Below are 19,934 nucleotides of genomic sequence, written 5' to 3' on the forward strand. Positions count from 1 at the left end.
AAGAGGCCTAGATAAAATCTCCTATGATGCATAGCCTTCTGGAGATATGATCCTAATTTTGTTTACATGTTCTGAGATGATTTAAAGTACTGAGAGGATTTTCTGACTCGACTGGCAAGGTTCACATAGATAGATCGAATAAATCACATTTATTTGAAGCTCATATCTGGAAGGCTTTAAATGTACCTACAGATAAGATTCTACTTTGCAACTCATTTTAAAGATAATATGTTCTGATGGTGTAACAGTTTCAGTATTAGTTTCCTCTTCACATTTATTTGTGTGAACATTTCTGTTCGCTAAAATCAATGTATCCTGCATGATATTTCATGACTGTCATTACATTCATCACTTTTTAATAAAAGAAAGATCATGGGATTAACTGATATTTAGTTCAACCAAATCACAGCTATCTATGGAGACGCACACACAAGTGCTTCACTGAGAAAGAAATGTGTTGGAAGTCAAATCCTGCAATATGAAGGGAATGATGGGAAAGTTGACTTGCACACGCTCACAATGTGCCCCGCAAAGTGCACTTGCGGGGCCACCCTGGATGTGAGATGTGAAGCCCTGTGAGGAAGAAATGAGTAGTAAGTCTGCAGTGTTGACCCCACCAGGCCCGAAACACAACGACTGACAATAAATGGAATTATAGAACTGTGGAGATAAAACAAACTCACTGAAGTAAATCAGATCTTTATCGGTTCCCAGACAGTGTGTGCTGTTTCTTTTCATAAAGGACCAGTGTCCCCTGTCTCTCAGCCTAACTAGCTGGGTGCGGGGTTCACTTCCCATTACATCACTGACAACAAGCGGAAAAACCACAAATATCCAATCGGTCACAGATTTAATAGGAACAGTATGAAATTCTAAACATAATAAACATCCTTTAAAACGCCATTGTTCAAATAGATGGTTTCCAATTATTTGACAGTGTCACAAAGATTATAACTATATTTGTCAGGTACATATAAATATCAAAGAGTCTCCATTTTTATTATAATATAACTGGTAACTGTTAAACGTTAGTTTAAAGCAATACAAAATGTTATTGGCTGCACGTCACGTATCGGGTACAAGAGACACCCATGAATAAATATTTTGCATGTCATGCGCTGAACTCGGTCATGCTTCTTAATTCTGATGCTACAAACGTGTTTGGTCTGCGCATGTCCGTGCGTCACGAGACCCTTGTACAGCTCAGATGCGTGAATTGTCACCACGCCGGAGACACCAGGCAATCTGGCATCTACCAGTATTGATCAGCAGAGCCACACTGGCCTTGCCTCCGTCCACGGCTGCATTGATCCTGGTCAATATTTCATTTTATCTGCCTGTCAACGCTGACACAAGACTGTGTCGGAAAAGGCATCCCATGTTAATGATGTGTCAGAGTCTTTGTTATTTGATATCGATTCCCTGGACCAAACGTGCCATGTTAATCACTGAATCAAGCTGTGTTTGGCCTCTTTAATTGTGAGATTCACGTTTCCTTCAAATGAATGCACGCGTGCCTTAATGAGAAAGTCGAGGGTGGAATTGCCTCTTACAGGGGAGCGAGGTGAGGAAATCCAGAAGAATGTGGAGAAGAGTACTTATCGATTCAGAAAGTACAGGAAATGATTGAGGTTGGTTTGGTTTCTCTGGACTGGAAGAGAAACAAGGACAGGCTGAGGTGTCGCGGCGTGACAGCCGACTGGGGGAAAACTAGAGTAAGATGGATGAAGAGGGGCTGATTATCTAACCCGCACCCGCACAGGTGCAAATCAATACCTTCCCCGGCTCCTCCTGACCTTCACCTTTAAAACAGCATGGAGAGACAGAATCAGAGGAGGAGACAGAGGTAATGAAGGGACCATCACCGTTGTCAGCGCACTCCCCTTACAGCACCTCAGGGCTTTCACTCATCCCCAGCCAGGAAATGAAATATGTTTACGTTGTCAACCAACCGTCCAGAGCACATAACCATCAAAAACACACGCGTAGATGAACATGAAATGCATCAATTAGGCCTCAAAATCCCTGTAATGATGTAATATAGGGCCATCGCCGCGAATTACTTCTGAAAAGTGTGACAATATGCCACTGACTGAGGGTCTTAATTGGATTTTTGAATTTTTATTATCAATGAAATGAACACTAAGCATGAAAATGACACTTGGTTGCCTCATTAAACACATTAAAATGGTGTCACACTGTGGAGAGGATGTCTGTCTGGAAATTAACTTTCAAAATAGGCATCTCCTATTGTCAAAGCAGAGAGCCGCCTTCATTCATTCACATGAAGGATTGCTTTGGTCTGGGCCTCGGAAGTGCATTTAGCACTGAATATATTGTCGCTGCAGCAGGATGGATGGATAGAGATAGCTAGGTAGATGCTTGTCCCTGCTTCTAATATCTCCAACACTTCTCTTCTCAGCTCCTGCCGAGTTCATCCAGCCTCCTCAGTCCATCGCTCGGCCCGTGGGCACCACTGCTCTTTTCACCTGCCAGGCCCAGGGGGAGCCAGAGCCGCAGCTCACCTGGCTGAAGAACGGGCAGATCCTGGAGCCAGGGGGTCACGTCAAACTCAGGAATAACAATAGGTATCTAAATATGTCAGCATCTACATGCACAACTGCGCTGGCACTTCATTATCCTCGCGCTGAGAAATGTCAAACACTCTCCACAGCTCCATGTTATTGTTAGGAGACAGAAGGAACAAAGGCTTTTACCTGTGTGCATTTAAATGCCACCTTGAATGTCACTATTTGGGCTTGGCCATGTGAGAGAAATTGCTCATGCCTCATGAGCCTTTAGCAGCTGAGCATGTGAGCCCAGCCGGACACGGTGGGGTCCGTTTAGTGGAGTTCATTTGACAGGGACTGCTGATCACAGATCTTGTAATTACCTTCAGCGTCATGTTCAATTTTGCTGCATTCCATTCCGTCTTCACGCTGCAGCTGCGGAATTTACTGCCTGCCAAGAAGTAAACCGACTTCATTTGTGCCTTTGTATGCCAGTGGCGTTGGTTGGACTCCTTCCCATGGAGCTCTTCAGGAATGCCCTGGCGCCAAACTCCCTGCGACTTAGCAGCCTCAGCAGATGACAGTGTGAAAACGGCATCTCTCTGGTGTGTGCTGGATGATTTAGAAGCCTTAGTGGCTTCTTTGATGTTGCACTTAATGGTAATGGAGGAAATCGTAATGATGATAATGGTAAAATGATTCTACTCACATTTGGATTTGAGCCCAAACGTATGGATGAGGATCATAAAATAATAAACTATTGTTTCGTCTTTTCGACTGATATATATATATTACTACCATTAATAATATAGTAATAATAATAATAATTATTATTATTATTATTAGTAGTAGTAGTAGTATAGATTTAGAAGTCTATTGTGTCAAAGCCTTTTCATTAAAGTGGTTGAATTTGGCCAGTTTTCCGCCCTTGGAATGGTTAAACACGATCCTGCCCTTGTTATTATGAAATGTATTTGCATTACTTAACATGATGAGTTCAGCCATTTCCTGCTGAGCCACCTACAGACATGGTGTTAACCTATGAACATACAAGTGGAAACATTAAATATGCGCGGATCAGATCAATATTTGGCACTCGGGTGAAGTGAGTGAAGGAAGGAAACACCCCCAACGTTGACTTCACTCCTACTTGCTTACACTGGTTTTAAACATAAATCCCGGAGATGGAGACTAACAAAGAGGGGAAGGGGGGTGGTGGGAGGGGATACAAATGGGGGCAGGTCTGTGTTCGGAGAAAAAAAATGAGCCAGTGGCCAAAAGGAAAATGATGAGTCGGCAGGAAGGACAAATTAGAGGAGAGAAAGTCTGAGTGTTTGTTGGGTGCATCTCCGTGTTTCCACTTGCTACCATTAATGTACGGCCCGCTCCCATATAGATCTCATGCATCAACGTCTAAGCGCCGTGATTGGTCCATGAGGCAGGTCTCTGCTTGACATCCGCCATTAGCTAATTGGCTCGTAAACTCTGTACAGTTGCAGTCGGCCATTTGGCAAAAGGAAAAAGAGCAAACAGCTTCACATAAACAGAGGATTCGCCTATTTCCTGCAAGCAAGTTTCTGTGATTATTTAAGCATTGCGACTTTGGTGCGGAGAAATGTCCCTCTCCCTCCCTGTTATTCATCCAGCTAAGACGCCACTGACTGTTTCCGATGTTTCCGTCCACTAATGTTGTGACTAGCTGAGGATTTAACGTGTTTTGGTGACAGATATCACCGTAAGATCATAAGATCACGAAGAGTTATGTAAATGATGATCGTGAGAAACATCCATGAAACTGGCTGAATGACTTTCCAAGCTTTTGCACTGGAAGTTTGCGTCCTGAAGGCTGTGGTTAATAGGAAATGGGATTAATTTGAGAATGGGTGCAGTGAGTGAGGGATAACAAAAAGGACCCTCTTTCATGGTCAAATTGTGGATATAAAGAGCCTAAACGACTTTTCTTAGCTGGCCGTCTTCCTTTGAGATGGAGGGAACCGACCTGGAGTCGAGGATTCTCAGTGGGGTCGCATTCTTCGGGAGGAAGTCCTTTCAATTGTGTATTTCAGAGCGTCTGAGGTGGATAGATTGAGCTACTATTCTGGCTTATTAAATTGCTGGGAACCCTTCGTCGAGCCTCTGAATAAACCAGCAATGGATTAGCAAGTGAGCGCTTGTCTGGTCTTGTGGATCACCAACCTGTTGAGGTCAATACGGAGGAGTCGTCTTCTGTATAGCAGCTGTATAGCAGCACTATCTATGGTAAACTACATGCAGGCAGAGCATGAGAATCCTCCATTTATTGCAGTTGGAAGTAAGTGAATGTCCATTACAGAATTAATAGTGACACAGGCTGTGAATATCATAATACAAGTAAACACATGAACAGATACTTGATGCTTTTCTTCACGCGTGGAGCTTGTTTTTTCAACTTATCTTGAATTCTAAGCTCGTGAATACACATACATTATTTTATAATTAGCCCATAATGTTGGAGTCAAATTTATTCATTAGGATTAGCATATGCGGCAACCTGACCCCTACTGGAGCGCTGTTGTTTGCACAACCTGGCGCAGTTATCTTTCTGGCAGCAGCCCTGATCAGCACCACACTTTTATTGTCATCATATAAACCCAGAAATGCATTAAAAGAGAATCACAGCGGGTACTGAAGCGCTTGAGTCAAACAGGAGCTATCTTATGCAAATAATATTCAGCAGCTCCAGGCGCTACAAAGCTTCTCTTCAAATGTGTATCATCATTTATATATATATATATATATATATATATATATATATATATATATATATATATATATATATATATATATATATATAATTTTTTGTCCTCCTGAGACGTCTCCAAATCCAAATGTTGTCGTTTGTCTCAGGCCCCAGTGTGTAAAATTCCAGGTGCTCCCCCCCCACCTCCCCTCTCCCCTGATGTTGCTGACCTTCAAAAGCAAATCAGGGAAGGAAAAGGGGAATCGATTGTACATTTCGTTCACACACATGCATGCACACACATTCATCAGAAAGCAAAGCAGGCGGGGCCCAGGCCGGTGCCTCGCCTGGTCTCACCGCTGATTTTGTGCACGCGCATAATCAAACATCCAAATCCTCGAAAGATGCCGGGCCTTTTCTCTTCTCCTGCGGAAGCTGCTGCTGATGTCAGAGGTGACCCGACGGTCCGCTTTGACTCAGAGACTCTGGAGACAGCGGCTTGTTTGTGCTCACTCAACACTGCCGGCCTGATGAATAGACGGGCGCATGCCCCGGCACAGGCATTGTAAGGGTTTTGCTTGACCTATTCATGATCAGCCGCGCAGCGCGTCTCCGGACTGTGAAGGGAGAACTGCTGCTAATTATGGATAGAAACGAGCCTCGTTATCAACTCCATGAAGGTGCCACTTCTAATCATGCGGGGGGTGGAGGGAGGTGTGATCTGAGCCCGCCGCGCTTGTTACGGGCAGATTACCTTTCTTTAATGTGGGATATGTCATGGAAGCTCATGGAAACGTGAGATTAGAATAGTTATTGATTGGCATTTAGTGTAGTGTCCTGGGTGAGCCAATTCGCTCTTACAGCCCTTTGAAAGACTCCTTTCTTCTCCCCCTTTATTTTCTGCCAGACCTGTGTTTCTTGTTTGCAGCCCCACTCAGTGCCCCACATCCCCCTTCCAGGCCCCATTACGGAGAGCTGGGGGCCTGGGCATTGGCCTTGAACTCTGACCCCGCCTGTAATCAGTCATATCCCTGGGCCCTTCCCTCCACTCAGGCCACAGACAGCTCATTGCTCCCCCACCCTGTCCCCACTGCTCCGCCTTTGTCCCCCATGTTTTTTTTTCCTCCTTTTTCCCTCTCGCTGGACTTAGAATGGCCGTGCTGGCTTTTGATGCTACGAGACAACAGAGAGTAAACACACCCTCAGCAGAGGAACAACAGACTCAAAGCCCAACTGTCAGTCTCTCTTGTAGTCTGCTGCCGCATTCATCCGTCTGTGAAATGACCTTGAACTGATGGGTAAATGATGGTGTCAACCTGTCAGGACCGGGCAGCTTGGCTGTCTGAGACCTTTTAAGACAAGCTGCTTATATTCAGGTTGTTTAGCCAACAATGTTTAACTATTTCATTCCCTTTGTTGGTTATTTTTTTACATTTGTTTGGCTACGTTTTGCTAATTCACACAATTTGTTTTCTGGTTTCAGATTAAATCTTTTAGAAGCTGTTAGGTTCAGAAATTCTTACCTTTATATGACAAACCAAATGTTTATTTAGAATGGTTCAAACTGGAATAAGCCTGTTCAACACAGCCTGTTCTTATTATTTATTTTCTTCAACGCGTCCAAAGTCTCAGGAGCAGGTACAGGATGCGAAGGCCAGAATAACTTAACCGCAGCAACCTCCCTCAGGACAACCAAGCGATGTAATCTCTTTAGCAAGTGCTGGGTCTTCCCTGGGGCCTCCTCCCTGTTGGACATGCCCATAAAAGATGTGAAAGCATCCAGGTGGCATCCAGTTTAGCTGTTTGAACCGCCTCATTTGGCTTCGCTCAGTGTTCAGGACCACGACAACTTGTATTGATCTGATGATCTTGTTCACTTGATCGACAAAGTGAATGACTTTCCTTTTACCTCTGCTCTTTCTTCACCTAGACAGTGTTGTAAACCTAGCTGGACCCAAGTGTATGTCATGGCTGAACCACAAGGAGACTGAACAAGCCAGAGTAGTCATCCAAGTTGACTAAAGTAATGTTCACAGAACCAAGGTTGTGAAACCAAGGGTGTTACTGAACCGGGAAAAAACCCGAACAAACTGCTTGAAACAGACGGCTTGGTTCCGGTGGAGGATCACTAACTGTCAAAGGAACAGAGGAATGATAAAACTATTAAGTATAATAACAAAACAAAGCCATGAAGAGGCAGACCAATACATGACTGTCGGTACTGGAGATGCTGCACTGATCCGGCTGAGGGTCTCATAGGCTCTTGTAAGTCCTATCCCAGGCTTCTCAGTCAGAAAAAGGGCAGAATGGAATGTCCAAGAAAAAATGTGTAATCTATTTTAGCTGACGTTTTCTCACCTTACGTATCACTGTTGCATTTGTCTCTTGATTCTGTAGCTACTGTTACTTCTAAGTTGTGAATGTCTTCATCTGTCCATCCTCTCCAGGGAGGGATTTCTGAATAGTGAGCTGGCTTTTTCCACTCCAGAGGTCATGGCTGGGACTGACTCAGAGGATATGAAACACTGGGGACCCTGTTGACCTGATAACTATCAATACACCTGTAGAACTGGAGGTGGGAGTGACTCCTCTGCGCTTTATTTTGCCGCAGTTTGCCCAGCCAGGTCTTGTAATTGCAGTGAGGAAAAGGAAATCATATGACCATTGACTTGCCGCACCGCTTCTCCTGTCCCTGACACGTGAGAGTGGTTCGAGGTCAGTTATGTCTGGCGAGAAGAAATGCCATTTCCTCGACGTCCCACCGCTCCGGTGCACAAGCTGGAAAGTGACAGTCTGACATGCTGCTCTTTCACTAAATTGCATGCATTTCTTCTGGGATCAACCTGGCATTTGTTCATAAATTTGATGTAATACACAGCGGGACCAACCTGTCAATCAAAGAATGATGACAATCTGCCAGACAAACTGCAAGTGCCAGATTATCCGTATCCTGAGCTCTTGTAGCATTCAAGTCGGCAGGTTTATAGAGAGGCACAGCTTGAAAACCAGATGCCTTCAGGGTTTTACCTTCCGTGAAATAAGGAAGGCCATTTTCTGATGTCCTAAAAGGAATAGTCCCCCATATGGATTATTTTGAGCGACAAAAGAAGAGGTCTTTCAAACACTGAGACCTCTGTGCTTTTGGAGTGCAGTCCTCCATCACAAATTAAAAAAAAGAATGCAGCTACATTGACTTCTCCTTTGGGAATAAACAGTCCTTAATTTTATGTATTTGTCATACGTGTGGAGTAAAACTTGCAACAATCATAAATAAATGATATACAAGAAAAAAAAATATGATGCGGAGATGAAGAGACCTTGGCGGAGGAGTTATGTGGAGAAAATTGTTTGTGTAGGAGGCGGTGTGTGTGTGTATGCGTGCGACTGCTGTGTACACACAAGATAAAAAGGTTTCAAAGACGTACCTTTTTGGGAATACTTACTGCTGGGAATTCCTGCTGATGACAGTTTGAACGTTAATTTCTTTTGTGCATGGAGATGCCGCCATGTGTGTCACAAATATCTTGGATCGCTTTGAACTTGCATTTTGCGTATTCAAAAGTGTCCCACATTTATGTTCTTTTTTTATCTGCGGCACAGATTTCTCCAAAGGTATGTGAAAACTCTTCACTGCTGGAGAACGTATTCCGTCGCACCAGTCTCACTCTTGTGTCCAGGCATGGGGAAAAACGTTCATTTGAAATGCCTTTTCACTTTCAAGTGTTTCATGCTGATAGTTTGAATGGCATCCCCCACATTCTCACACCCAGAGATGTCAGTGTCCTTCCTTCCTGTTGATATACCCATTATTAGACAGCGATCAAGAACAATTTTTATGTTTCTTATGTTGTATCTTTAAATATACACTGAGTCTTTGAGGGGACGACGAATGAGCTGGACGCATTTAAGGGCATACAATGTTTACCGTCACTGATCCATGCATTCCTTCCTTTGGTATTGCTGTTCACCAACCTATCCACTAGGGGGAGCAGCCCAGTGTCAAAAGTTTATGACAACAACGAACTACAAGAGAAACATGCCGACTGTGGAACAGTTTGATAATGTACCTCTTGCACAGAAGAGGATAACAGAGGCAGCGTTGCAGGAGGCGGTGGTCAGTGAGGCTGTTACATATATCGCGACTGGAGGATAGAGAATTTCCGCCATTGTTATGTCGATTTCGTGTCTCATTGGAGCTACATATCGGACAGTAATAGCAACACTGCCCCCAAGGTTTTAGGTGGTACAGCTCTGTTTTGTCCGTATCTGTAAGCTTTGTGGAAAGGTGCAGAAATACGGATGAAATGAAGACAGAGCACGGACTGAAGGCTCTGTCCAGATACGTATGTTACGTCGAGCTTAAAAGGGCCTTAAGCCTGTGACAGTGAAAGCTCCCACCTGCCAAACAAGGGCACTTTTTCCTGATGAGGCTACAGCATGAACTCAGGTTTCACTTTTTTATCAGAAAATTCCCAAGAACTGGAGGTGGGTGTTAATTTGAGCATGCAGATGTATGAGCAGTAATGTTTTCAGTAGTTTTGCTTGGCTCTTCATCATGTGTGAATATTGAAGTGAGGTGTGAGGTCTCAGAAAGGCATGGCGCATCTCTGTAAACTTGTTATTCTGCCAATGGTTTCTTGCTATAAAAGGTGAACGCTTTCCCTTGAGAACACTGTAGATTGTTAAAGCCTTATCTTTTCTCTGTGTTCTTCTCAGCACATTGACCATTTATGGCATCAGCCAGGAGGACGAGGCCATTTACCAGTGCATTGCTGAGAACAGCGCCGGCTCCACTCAGGCCAGCGCACGTTTGACAGTGCTGTGGGCGGATGGGCTTCCTGGGGTGCCCACCCACGTGCAGGCAGAGGCCCTCTCACCCACAACCATGCAGGTGTCCTGGAGAGAGCCCGAGCAGAACACCCAAGACATCATCGGCTATGTGCTGCACATGCGCAAGACTTCTGGTGAGTGTGTGCGCGCTGTTCAACCAATGTCCCACAGCACAGAAAGAAGACCCCTCCTGTTCACATTTGGAATAAAAGCTGTCACGTGTGAAGGGAATAGATTTTTACACAGATGAAGCAGACAGTTTCACGCCTCACCGCGAGAGTCGCACCAGCCACATGTCTGAGGAAACACAACTGCGCCTGTGATCAGCAGAGTTAATGAGAACAGTTGTGCAGAGAAATGAAAGTGATTGAAAACCAAAGACACACAAAAACATCAACACTCCAGGCTAGGACACATTCCAGACTTGCAGTTTCCATCCGAGAGTTGATCAAAGTTAATGTCTGCTGACAGTTACGAGCGATCAAAGCAGATAAACAGCCTATCACACAGCAGAGCCTGGTCCATGTTATTTTTGAAAACTGGGGGAGGACAATATTTGCTTTCTAAAATAGCTGCTGATATGAAAATGGGGGCATTAGATGGGGCAGAGAATTTGCAAATCTCAGGATGGTAGAGAAAGTTGGCGCCGTCCTCGCCCTCTGATAGGCTAGAACAGCTCTCTTCTGATTGGCTATTTCAGTTGGCCATGAAAGGCCAAATCTGAGGTAAATAGCAGAGGCGTCTCCTCCCCTGGAGCTGAACAACTGAGGTAAGCAGCTGAGCAAAGGCGAATGTTTTAAGATATGTTGTTAATTCTTCAGCAAAATAAATTGTTTAGGGTTGGAGAGGCATTCAGAAGCGAGGAAGACACTACCTTTCCCTACTAGCATGGGATTTGATCTCATTCTTTTCATGGGTTCATGAAAATCTTTAGGTTTGTATTTACAGTATTATGCATCCCACGGGTGACTAAAGTGTTTTAGAGCATTTATGAAGGATGCAAATGGGATTTTAAGAGACAGAATAATGACTGGTGCAGGAAAAATCCTGGTTCATCATTTAATTGAATCCCATTAATTTAAAGAAAAAAATCATGACTGTCCTGTAAAACTGTTTAAGAGTGGGAAGTCAAGAGGGCGTGTAAAAGGCCAAAGCAGATGCCTCCGTGCTCTGCGAGTCAAAGAAAGGGCAGTATGAGTAGCTTAACTGCTAACACGTGACGAAGTGTAGCAGAAGGTGAATGGAGCCCTGAGAACCGTTCTAGGATCCCTTCAGCTCATCGTCTTATATAGGTGAGGGAGCGTGTGTGAGCAGGAGTAATTATGGACTCACTAACCAATAGGGTGCGCTGTAATTAAACCTCCCTGACGGCATGGCCCGATAGTTTCTGCCTGCCGAATGGTGGTGGATATGGGTGAGTGTCTCTGGATTGGAGGCAATAAAACACTATATCACCCACTCCTCTTTAAGAGCGTCCTGCCCATGTAATTCATAAAGCCACTGACATTCAAGCTTTCAACTGTATTATCTCTCATCTCCACTGATAAAACCATCCAAAAGGTAATAACTTTAAAACGATAACAGAACGCGATTTTATATTGTTTCTATGTCTCTTTTTCCGCCGCCCTCCGCTCATAAATCCCCGACGTCCGCCCTCATTTATACCTGCCCCACTTCTGTCTTTCATGTCATTCTTTGCTTGGCTCTTCTTTCTCTTTCCTCCCCGCCTCTCACTTTTCTCTCACCCCATCCGTCTTCTGCCAGATCCCATGGAGATGGAATATGAGGAGGCCGTGGGTAAGGGGACCCTCCAGCACATCATCAGAGACCTGGAACCTTCCACCAGTTACACCTTCTACATCAAGGCCTACACCTCCCATGGAGCCAGCAAACCCTCAGACAGCGTGATGACCAGCACTCATGGAGAAGGTGAAGGATGAAGTTACCTCACTGAGAACTACCTCTTGATCCTCCTGTTATTTCTTGTTTCATATATATATATAAATTTAAAAAATAAATATAATTAGTTATTATTTAAATCAATTGGAATTCATGTCATAAGGGATTAAATGATTTATTGAGGGTGTAGAATTGGAATAACGGAGTATTATTTTTGCATTGCAGTTCCGCCTCCTCCCTCTGTCTTCACCAAGGTGGTGAACAGCAGTGTCATCCAGGTGAAGTGGGAGGTGTCATCCAAGTTGGGCCAACACCAGGGCTTCAGGCTGTACTACAGGAGGGCCCACGCCCCGCATTTCACCGGCCCGTTTACCTTCCCACGCAACATCACGCAGCACACCATCTATGATCTAGGTGAGACTGGGGTAAAGTTTTGCTGAAAAATCGTCGTGACAGCACCCCCAGTTTTCTTCTTCTTGCAAATGTAGAACTCCAAGATTGTCTCACTATTTTTGTGGTATAAATGCTGACGTTCTTTTCCTTAGATTCTTCACTGGTCTATGAGATAAAACTGCTAATCTTCAACCAACATGGGGATGGAAATGCCACTGTGCGATTTGTTTCACTTCGGGAGATGTTGGAGAAATCTGGTGAGTATGAGTCATGACTGGTCCAACTGATGTTCATGCACTCAAAGTGAGGCTGCTCAACTCAGTAAAGTACATCATTTCTTGGCATTGTGATTTGCCGGACACGTCGGCATCACTCAGGCTGTCCATGTTGAAGATCAGATAAATGATGTCTTTTGAGTGTCTGATTTCCATCAACTTTATACTGGCTTTATTCTTCCTCCCACTTTATGCCTTGCATGTGTCACGGGACCAGTTCTGGACGCCTCCTGCAATTGTGTCACAGATGACCAGAGCAAAACATCCACCACTGGCATCATAATCGGGATTCACATCGGCGTCACCTGCATCATCTTCTGCGTCCTCTTCCTGGTCTTCAGCTACCGTGGAAGGTGGGTTAGGCTAAGACGGCTGTGCCTATTTCCAGGTTGACATCAGTATCGACACAGGTGTGTGTTTGATCCTCAGGTTAATGATGTGCAAGAAGATGCAGGGCAGTCCTCAGGGAGGCCACAGCGCAGTGTTGGAGTCCTCCTCTTCCTCTCTTGGACATCTGGGGCTGAACAGATCTGGACGAAGAGACGTGGAGGTCAGCGACAGCATGGCCAGAAAGGTGTGTGATGATAGTAGCTAAACTATAGTTCAGTTTAATGACTTATATTGTTACAACAACTGCCAAAGTAAAATAACCTCTGCTGTAGTTAGTCGTGAGGTCAACACCGGGCTATATATGTTGCAAAATGTTATGTACGACCCACCAAAGTGGTCAACTGTCCTCATATCTATCTATTTTAATGCTTAAGATTCTGACTCTCATGTCTCGTTTCTGCAGTCCGATCCGGCCCTGGTCTCTTCTTTGCTCAACAACACGCAACTATCAACGATACCACTGGAAGAGTTCAGTGTGGAGCGAGAGGCAGACACACAGTTTCAGCAGCCGCCTACAGCCGGCGCTGGTCACCAGGAGCAAGGCTAACCCACAAACATTCAGGCGACACTCAGTGTCCACGCAGACTCTACTCTCACTCAGGTCGACAAATGTTTCGTTGAAATGTTTTTTTTTCTCCTTTGATGCAAAGATTTTTTTTTTAAGTTAAGACATACTAGATTGGAGTGATATTGGTTCGAAGACCTCTCTTCAGACCGAAGCTGTTTTCATTTTCACTCTTGGTTTTTTGTTAAGGTATTGGGCGACACCTGCTTGGTCATTGTTGTACCATAGTGATTCCGTTTTAAGTTGAAATATATATATAAGAAATATATATATGCATATATATATCTTTATCATCTATTTGTCAGAGTGGTTCTAAGTTATTGGTCTTATTACTACTTTTCTGTGGATGTCAAAGACTCCTGCTGCCTGCTTCATGTACCAATGATTCCACGCTCTGAAGACCTCAGCCTTCTTCCAGGGATTTGATATATTCTCTCTCAGGACTTTGTTTCATGGATATCAACACTTTTGTCTCATCGAGCCTCCGTACAGACTCTTGGCTTGGCTTTGTGAACCTTATGATTCAATTGAAACCTACCTCAGCCGGAATGAATGTGTTTTTACGGGAAGCATTTAGGGACTTGACCTTCCCCTGTGCTCACAATTACACGCAAGAGGGACTGGTTGGCCCGAGAATTGACAAGATCAGGTGCCACGCTACCTCAGATGTCAAGAATCTCCGCTCCTGCCTGTCGAAACAAGAGTACCCAACATAAAGCACTTCCAAAATGCTGAAGTCGTTGTTCTACCTCAAGATAACAATGTTGTGGTCGTTGTTGTTGTTGTTGTGCGTCTGCCTCATGAGAACTCCGCGTTCATCTCTGGGAAGCCTCATCCTCCCGGGGGTTGATGGACTTTTGTACAGACTGATAAATCTGTCGGATGCATTTCAGCGTGTGTGAGCCATGTATGAACCTTTGCTGTATCATTGTAAGCTTTTTTTTTGTTTTTTATTTCCTTTCACTTTTGACGTCACTTGAAATAGTCTATATATTTTCGCAAAAATCGGTGCTCTGGAAAAAAAGTAGACGCTCGACGAGGTACACTGCTTTGCTAATGAACATTTTCCAGACTGTTGAGTGCTCAATGAGATGGAATGATTGATGGTTAATTCACCAATCCAAATTAGCGCCAGGCGACAGAATTAGCTCGCCATCAAAGGTTCATCTGAAAATCTAAACGTAACACTATGAATGAGGAACACACAAAAAAGCACAACTCTCTATTATACAAGTTTAAACATGTCGGATGTAGTTCTGCATTTCTTGGCGGCCATTTTAAAACCCAGTCCCACGTTATTTTTTTTTGTGTTGAGGTCCAGTCCAGGACAAGTGGTCTTCTTGGTGTGTGTTAGTTTGATTCACTAAAGCACAGGGTCCTTGTGGTCACAGTGGCCATCCGTAAAGAATGTGTTTTCCAGTGCGTATGGGTGTTGTTCCAGGCTGCTCAAAGTTCAAAAATATGCATGGATCAAAACAACCCTTGACAATCATATAGGAGACTGTCCTGGCTTGGTGTGAGAGTGAATGTTATATTATTATTCTTTCGATAAAAGCATCAGGTTAAAATATAAAAGCAAAGATACATATGTATATCTAAGAAAAAAAACATTTTCAGTGTAAAAATAAATGCGGGACAAGAATGTACGTCATGTTTTGTTACTCTTAGATCCATGAACCTGAAAATGACATTTTACTTTAATATTAATGACAAAAAAAGGGGTGATCCTTCAAAGGGCCCACCAGTGTGGCATGTCATGGCCATGACACGTGTAATGTGAGTCATAGAGTCGGTCAGATTGGAAAGAGATAGTTTCAACTTTAACCAAAAGTGATCACTTTACCCTGATGGTTCAAATATGTGTTGAGGATTTGGGTATAGCAATTGAGCAAACACGTCAATTGTATTTTTAGAAGCTTTATTATTATTCCTCTAATCCCCCCCAAAATATATGGACTGTAGTCCCCCTACTGTGTGTGCCTCGCCCCCCACCAAATTCAACTTTTGTGACCGCCGTCGATAGATGACATGAGCTACGTGCCACATTGCAATGTAAGGTTTTCTTCAGACGTAAATAATGGAAATAGTGAGCGTAACCCACGATTGATGTAATGCCAAAAATGCAGAACTACTTCTTCAAGTAGCAGCAGTGTACCTCAAACCTCAGTCTAGATCTGTGAACCTGTGGTGCTGTTAGTTTCTCTTTAGATCTCGCTGGTGTCCAGCAGACATGATTTCCATGTACACTGTTCTCTTTGTTCTTGCTCATCTCCCTCCTGTCAGCAGCAACTTAAGCTAACTACCCCCAGAACATCATGTTAATGTGAGCGCTGTCCACAGAGAGCGGGTTGAGAGAGAGAGGGAGGGAGAGACAGCGCTCTTGTGTCTCCTGCCCTCTGCCCCGCCAGCTCACACAGATGCATTACTGTTGCCTACCTCGACACACTTATCGGGTCTCTTGCTCAGGTTCACTTGAAGGAAACATACAAACCTATAAATGTATATATATTTTCACTGGCTGGACAGTGACCAAAAAGCATACAACAAATGGAGGGAGATTTCCGGACCGTTTTCCTCGTGCACTAACAGTTCCTGTTGTTACCTCTAGATTCTAGTGAATGTGGATGGTTATTTTGTTCATCTCACTAACTCCTTTGTCGCTGGTGTTTCAACTACAAATCTGTGGAACGTTTACATGTGAATAAAGTCAACTTAGATCAGTCGAGTGGACGGAACTTGCAACTCCAACGTGCATGAAGTTCTCATTCGTGTGTTTTGTTCTTGTGGTGAGTCAACTGTTCCCTGTGGTGTTTGTGTCCTTTATTGTCAGTCCTAAGGAGCCATGTTCCAATGAGGTGCGAACACAGTCCGGGGCAACACCATAGATAATGTAGTTTACACACAACATTATGCAACTTTGTAAATACAGGGTGTCTGACACGCAGCTTTAGACACACTGTCTCACCAGAGCTCATGATCGGTGTGCAGTAGTTTAAAAAAAAACAACTCTTTTCTCGCTCAGGATCAGCATCTCAAGCACAGATTCAATACTTCCACAAGTGAAGCATTAAGGAGGGTGGAGCCAAGTTCTGGTCTTATGCTCTTGAGTTTTCAGACAGTAGAAGTACAATACAGTGCAAGATTGCTGTTTAATATCCAAAATTTTTGCCAAATGTCATGCTCAGACTTCATGCTGCATCTCGTCCTAGCTAGCAGGTTGGAGCTGCTCTTAACAGCACTCTGAAAGTTCTCTTTGCTGATATAAGCTTTAAACTTGCTCCTGCAGAGTTCAATTTCCCTGAGAGAACATGTCATTTTTTCCTCTCAATTAGTGATGAGTCTCATGCAGGAAATTGCCCACATGGATGTGACAACCTTTAATGTCACACTGTGCAACCTAATGGTTATGTGGAGAGTCATGTTTACATGGTGAGACTCTCGCTGGTCGGGGTGGAACAGGCTCGACTAGCAAAGCTGTACATAGTGTTTCTCGTCCACCGATCAATTGTTCATCAACACCCTCCAGTTAGTCTGGGTGCTACCCAAAAGTCTGAAGCAGTTGTGCTCTCATTTCATCTCTGTGCCCATTCCAGGTTTAGATTAGCACATCTACTGAGTTACACCATGTACACACACTTTGATTACACATCATATAACAGAATTTATTTTGTACTTGCAACATGATCGTTGTCTCTTTGCCTCCAACTTTCTTTCAAAATATGAATTGTCTACCGAGTGTTTTCGAAGACCTGCAGGCAAACTCTCATGTGAGATCCAGCTTGTTCGAGATTTGCCACATGGAGACTTCGGCATCACAAAAGGAGGCTTGATTTAAATAGATCTGACATGATAGCAACTAGTGTCCTAGCTTGAGCCCAAGTGCTGTGTAGCTTCCTGACAAATCCAACTATAATCCATCGCTTCAGAAGAGCCTAAACATAAAAAAATAAATACAAAGTGTAATACCAGTCAGTTGCAACAGAGGTTGACGGTCCTCAGCTTGCATAAATACAACATTTTAGACCACTATTATTAGAGATTTACAAAGGTCTACTCTGTTAGTGGTGCAGCGAGTCTGCGAGGCGCAGTGGAGCGTGTCCAGAAATCACATCCCTGACGCGTGTAAAACTGTGAGTGAGGGACAATATTGATGTCTCAAACTTATATCATAGAACCAATCGATTGAGCCGCTGTTCATGTGATATACGGTTCAGTAGGTTATTTGGTTTATAGCCGTAGTGAAAGTGAAGCGACTCGACATGGCTGTAAATATTCACACCCCTCGGTCAACTGTTCGCTTGGACTGATTTTAGCACTCAGCTCAGGTTGTTAGGCAGAATGTATGAAAATGTCCAATCATTGTTACGGCCCCTGTTTCAGGATTGTTCAGACCGTAGAAAACATGGAAGCGGAATGGACTGGACAGAGGGTGTTAAGGAGCTTCAATACTCTAATAAGACAGATGGAATGTTGTTATTCCTCCTTGTACATAACAGCTGAGCATCACAGTCATTTGTCAATGTGCATTTCCATCGTGCATGCGTCACCGGACTAACTCTGATCGACGAAGAAACAATTCCAGTATAGACTTCATCTAAGCAAGGACAACAGTGTTTTTCCTTTAATGTTGGGGAGATTTTGTGGTATTTTCATGACAAACAAACTTGTAGTTTTGACCTGTTTGTGGTCCCCGTCCCAGTCTTTGGGGACCTCCTCTCGATATGATGTGTTATCGATCGCACTCGCAGCAAACCTCCGTCCAATATGATGGCGAATTGATCACTTTCCCGATGCATTTATCTCAGTGCTCTTCTGCTCCGTGACTCCTTGCTAAATAATGCAGGATTTTAAAGATCTTTCCCCAGTGATTAATGCTCCTGCCAATTGTTGATTGTATGTAACTCTTGGTGACTAGAAGGATGAAGCAAATGCATTCAAGCTTCGTAGCACGGCATGAAAAATGAAAAGCCAACGTGTAGTTAGGGCAGAAGTAAAAGGTGTTAGGTACCGATTATTGGACTTGTGGTGGTAACTCTGTGATGCTTAGCCGAGTCATGGCAAGAAGCATGTTGTGATCTCTTCTGTGTCCCTCTTACTCTATGGTCCTGTAGCTGTCTTGAAGGTGTGTGTGCGGGTAAAAATGAGACGCTCATCTGAAAGGTTCTCACACATGCGCTTGGCTGCAGATGACCTTCATCCCAACACTCAGCGACTCGGGGTGAGGTCCTGCTACCTTCACTGGAGAATGTCTGGTCACCATCAGTGTTGTCACCAAGACTTCGGTCTTCTTCATACAGACTGATGCCACAGTAGTATCAAATATGGCCTCCACTTTAGTCATATTATGGCAAAGAATAACCAGATGAATCGGCCCATTATACGACAAGTGCCAACCGATACTCTTGTTCATAATCTCACAGTATTTAAATAATTCACAGTAATCCATTTTTGTTGAACGGTATTCATTTAAAAAGTAAACATTTTCACACCCTGAAATTGTGGGTCCCCACATGAAGAAAATATTGCAGTGAAATAAAACTGGCTCCCAACACATATACCAACATTTGGTAATTTGGGAAAGTAGTATTCGAACCATTTGGCCTTAACAGACAGTACCCTGATAAGGAATAATCCTAGTGGTAGTAGTAATAGTTGTGATTTTACCGGTAAACCTAAATCAGAATTTAATGCTAAATTCGAGAATAATAAAGTCAAAATATACATTTCTTAAGACAACTAGAGCACGGAATGAAGTCAAAGAGTTTCTTGTTAGCAGCGACAGACGGTGCTGACACTAGCGGCGTATAGCGCTTGCCAAGTCTCACAAGATGTATTGAAAGTTCATTTGAAAGTTCCACTCCATATCATATGTGTGTCTGAGGGTGTGTATGTATGTTTTGTGTGTCTCAAACATTTCACGAGATCACTCCATAAATAAGCTAAGAAATGCTGAAAATGAGGACCAGTTTCTTTGGTCTACAAAGGGTTTTCTGCTTCTCTGAATCCAAGTGATGTAATTGTGACATTGTATACATATCCACATATACTGTGTATCGTATGTGTGTATGTGTAAGAAGTCAGCGCAGACCATGTACAGTGTTTTTGTATTGTTAAGGGGTTTATTGTGAAACGCTGAAAACAGTGATAATAAACTAGCTCTAGTAATAACCACGGCTGTCTTCATTGTGTTCAGGCTGGAGCTGGGCTGTTATTTGCCGCTCGGTTGTGATTGTTTGTTTCCTCCAGTCCTCTGAGATGGAACAGATCAATCGGGCCAGCTTCTCTCCTCCACACTATCCTTCTCGCGCTAGCCACATTAGCTTGTGTGCAGACCAGACGAAAAGTATTGAGCC

At 43.7% G+C, this 19,934-nt stretch overlaps 1 protein-coding gene across 3 annotated transcripts in view; it reads left to right on the forward strand.

Moving 5' to 3' along the window:
* igdcc3 (immunoglobulin superfamily, DCC subclass, member 3) overlaps positions 1 to 17,206 on the forward strand; it is a 56,308-nt gene extending 39,102 nt beyond the window's left edge. For all 3 annotated transcript variants that reach the window (XM_053866772.1, XM_053866771.1, XM_053866773.1), the window contains exons 7-14: positions 2,423 to 2,588; positions 9,946 to 10,193; positions 11,824 to 11,988; positions 12,184 to 12,372; positions 12,504 to 12,608; positions 12,844 to 12,979; positions 13,056 to 13,200; positions 13,420 to 17,206. In XM_053866772.1, the coding sequence (XP_053722747.1) occupies positions 2,423 to 2,588; positions 9,946 to 10,193; positions 11,824 to 11,988; positions 12,184 to 12,372; positions 12,504 to 12,608; positions 12,844 to 12,979; positions 13,056 to 13,200; positions 13,420 to 13,563 (1,298 nt within the window). In that variant the 3' untranslated portion in view covers positions 13,564 to 17,206. The remainder of the gene's footprint in view (positions 1 to 2,422; positions 2,589 to 9,945; positions 10,194 to 11,823; positions 11,989 to 12,183; positions 12,373 to 12,503; positions 12,609 to 12,843; positions 12,980 to 13,055; positions 13,201 to 13,419) is intronic.
* The last annotated feature ends 2,728 nt before the right edge of the window (positions 17,207 to 19,934 follow it).

The sequence above is a fragment of the Synchiropus splendidus genome, chromosome 5 (genome assembly GCF_027744825.2).
Source record: "Synchiropus splendidus isolate RoL2022-P1 chromosome 5, RoL_Sspl_1.0, whole genome shotgun sequence".
In the NCBI taxonomy this organism is placed as follows: domain Eukaryota; kingdom Metazoa; phylum Chordata; class Actinopteri; order Syngnathiformes; family Callionymidae; genus Synchiropus; species Synchiropus splendidus.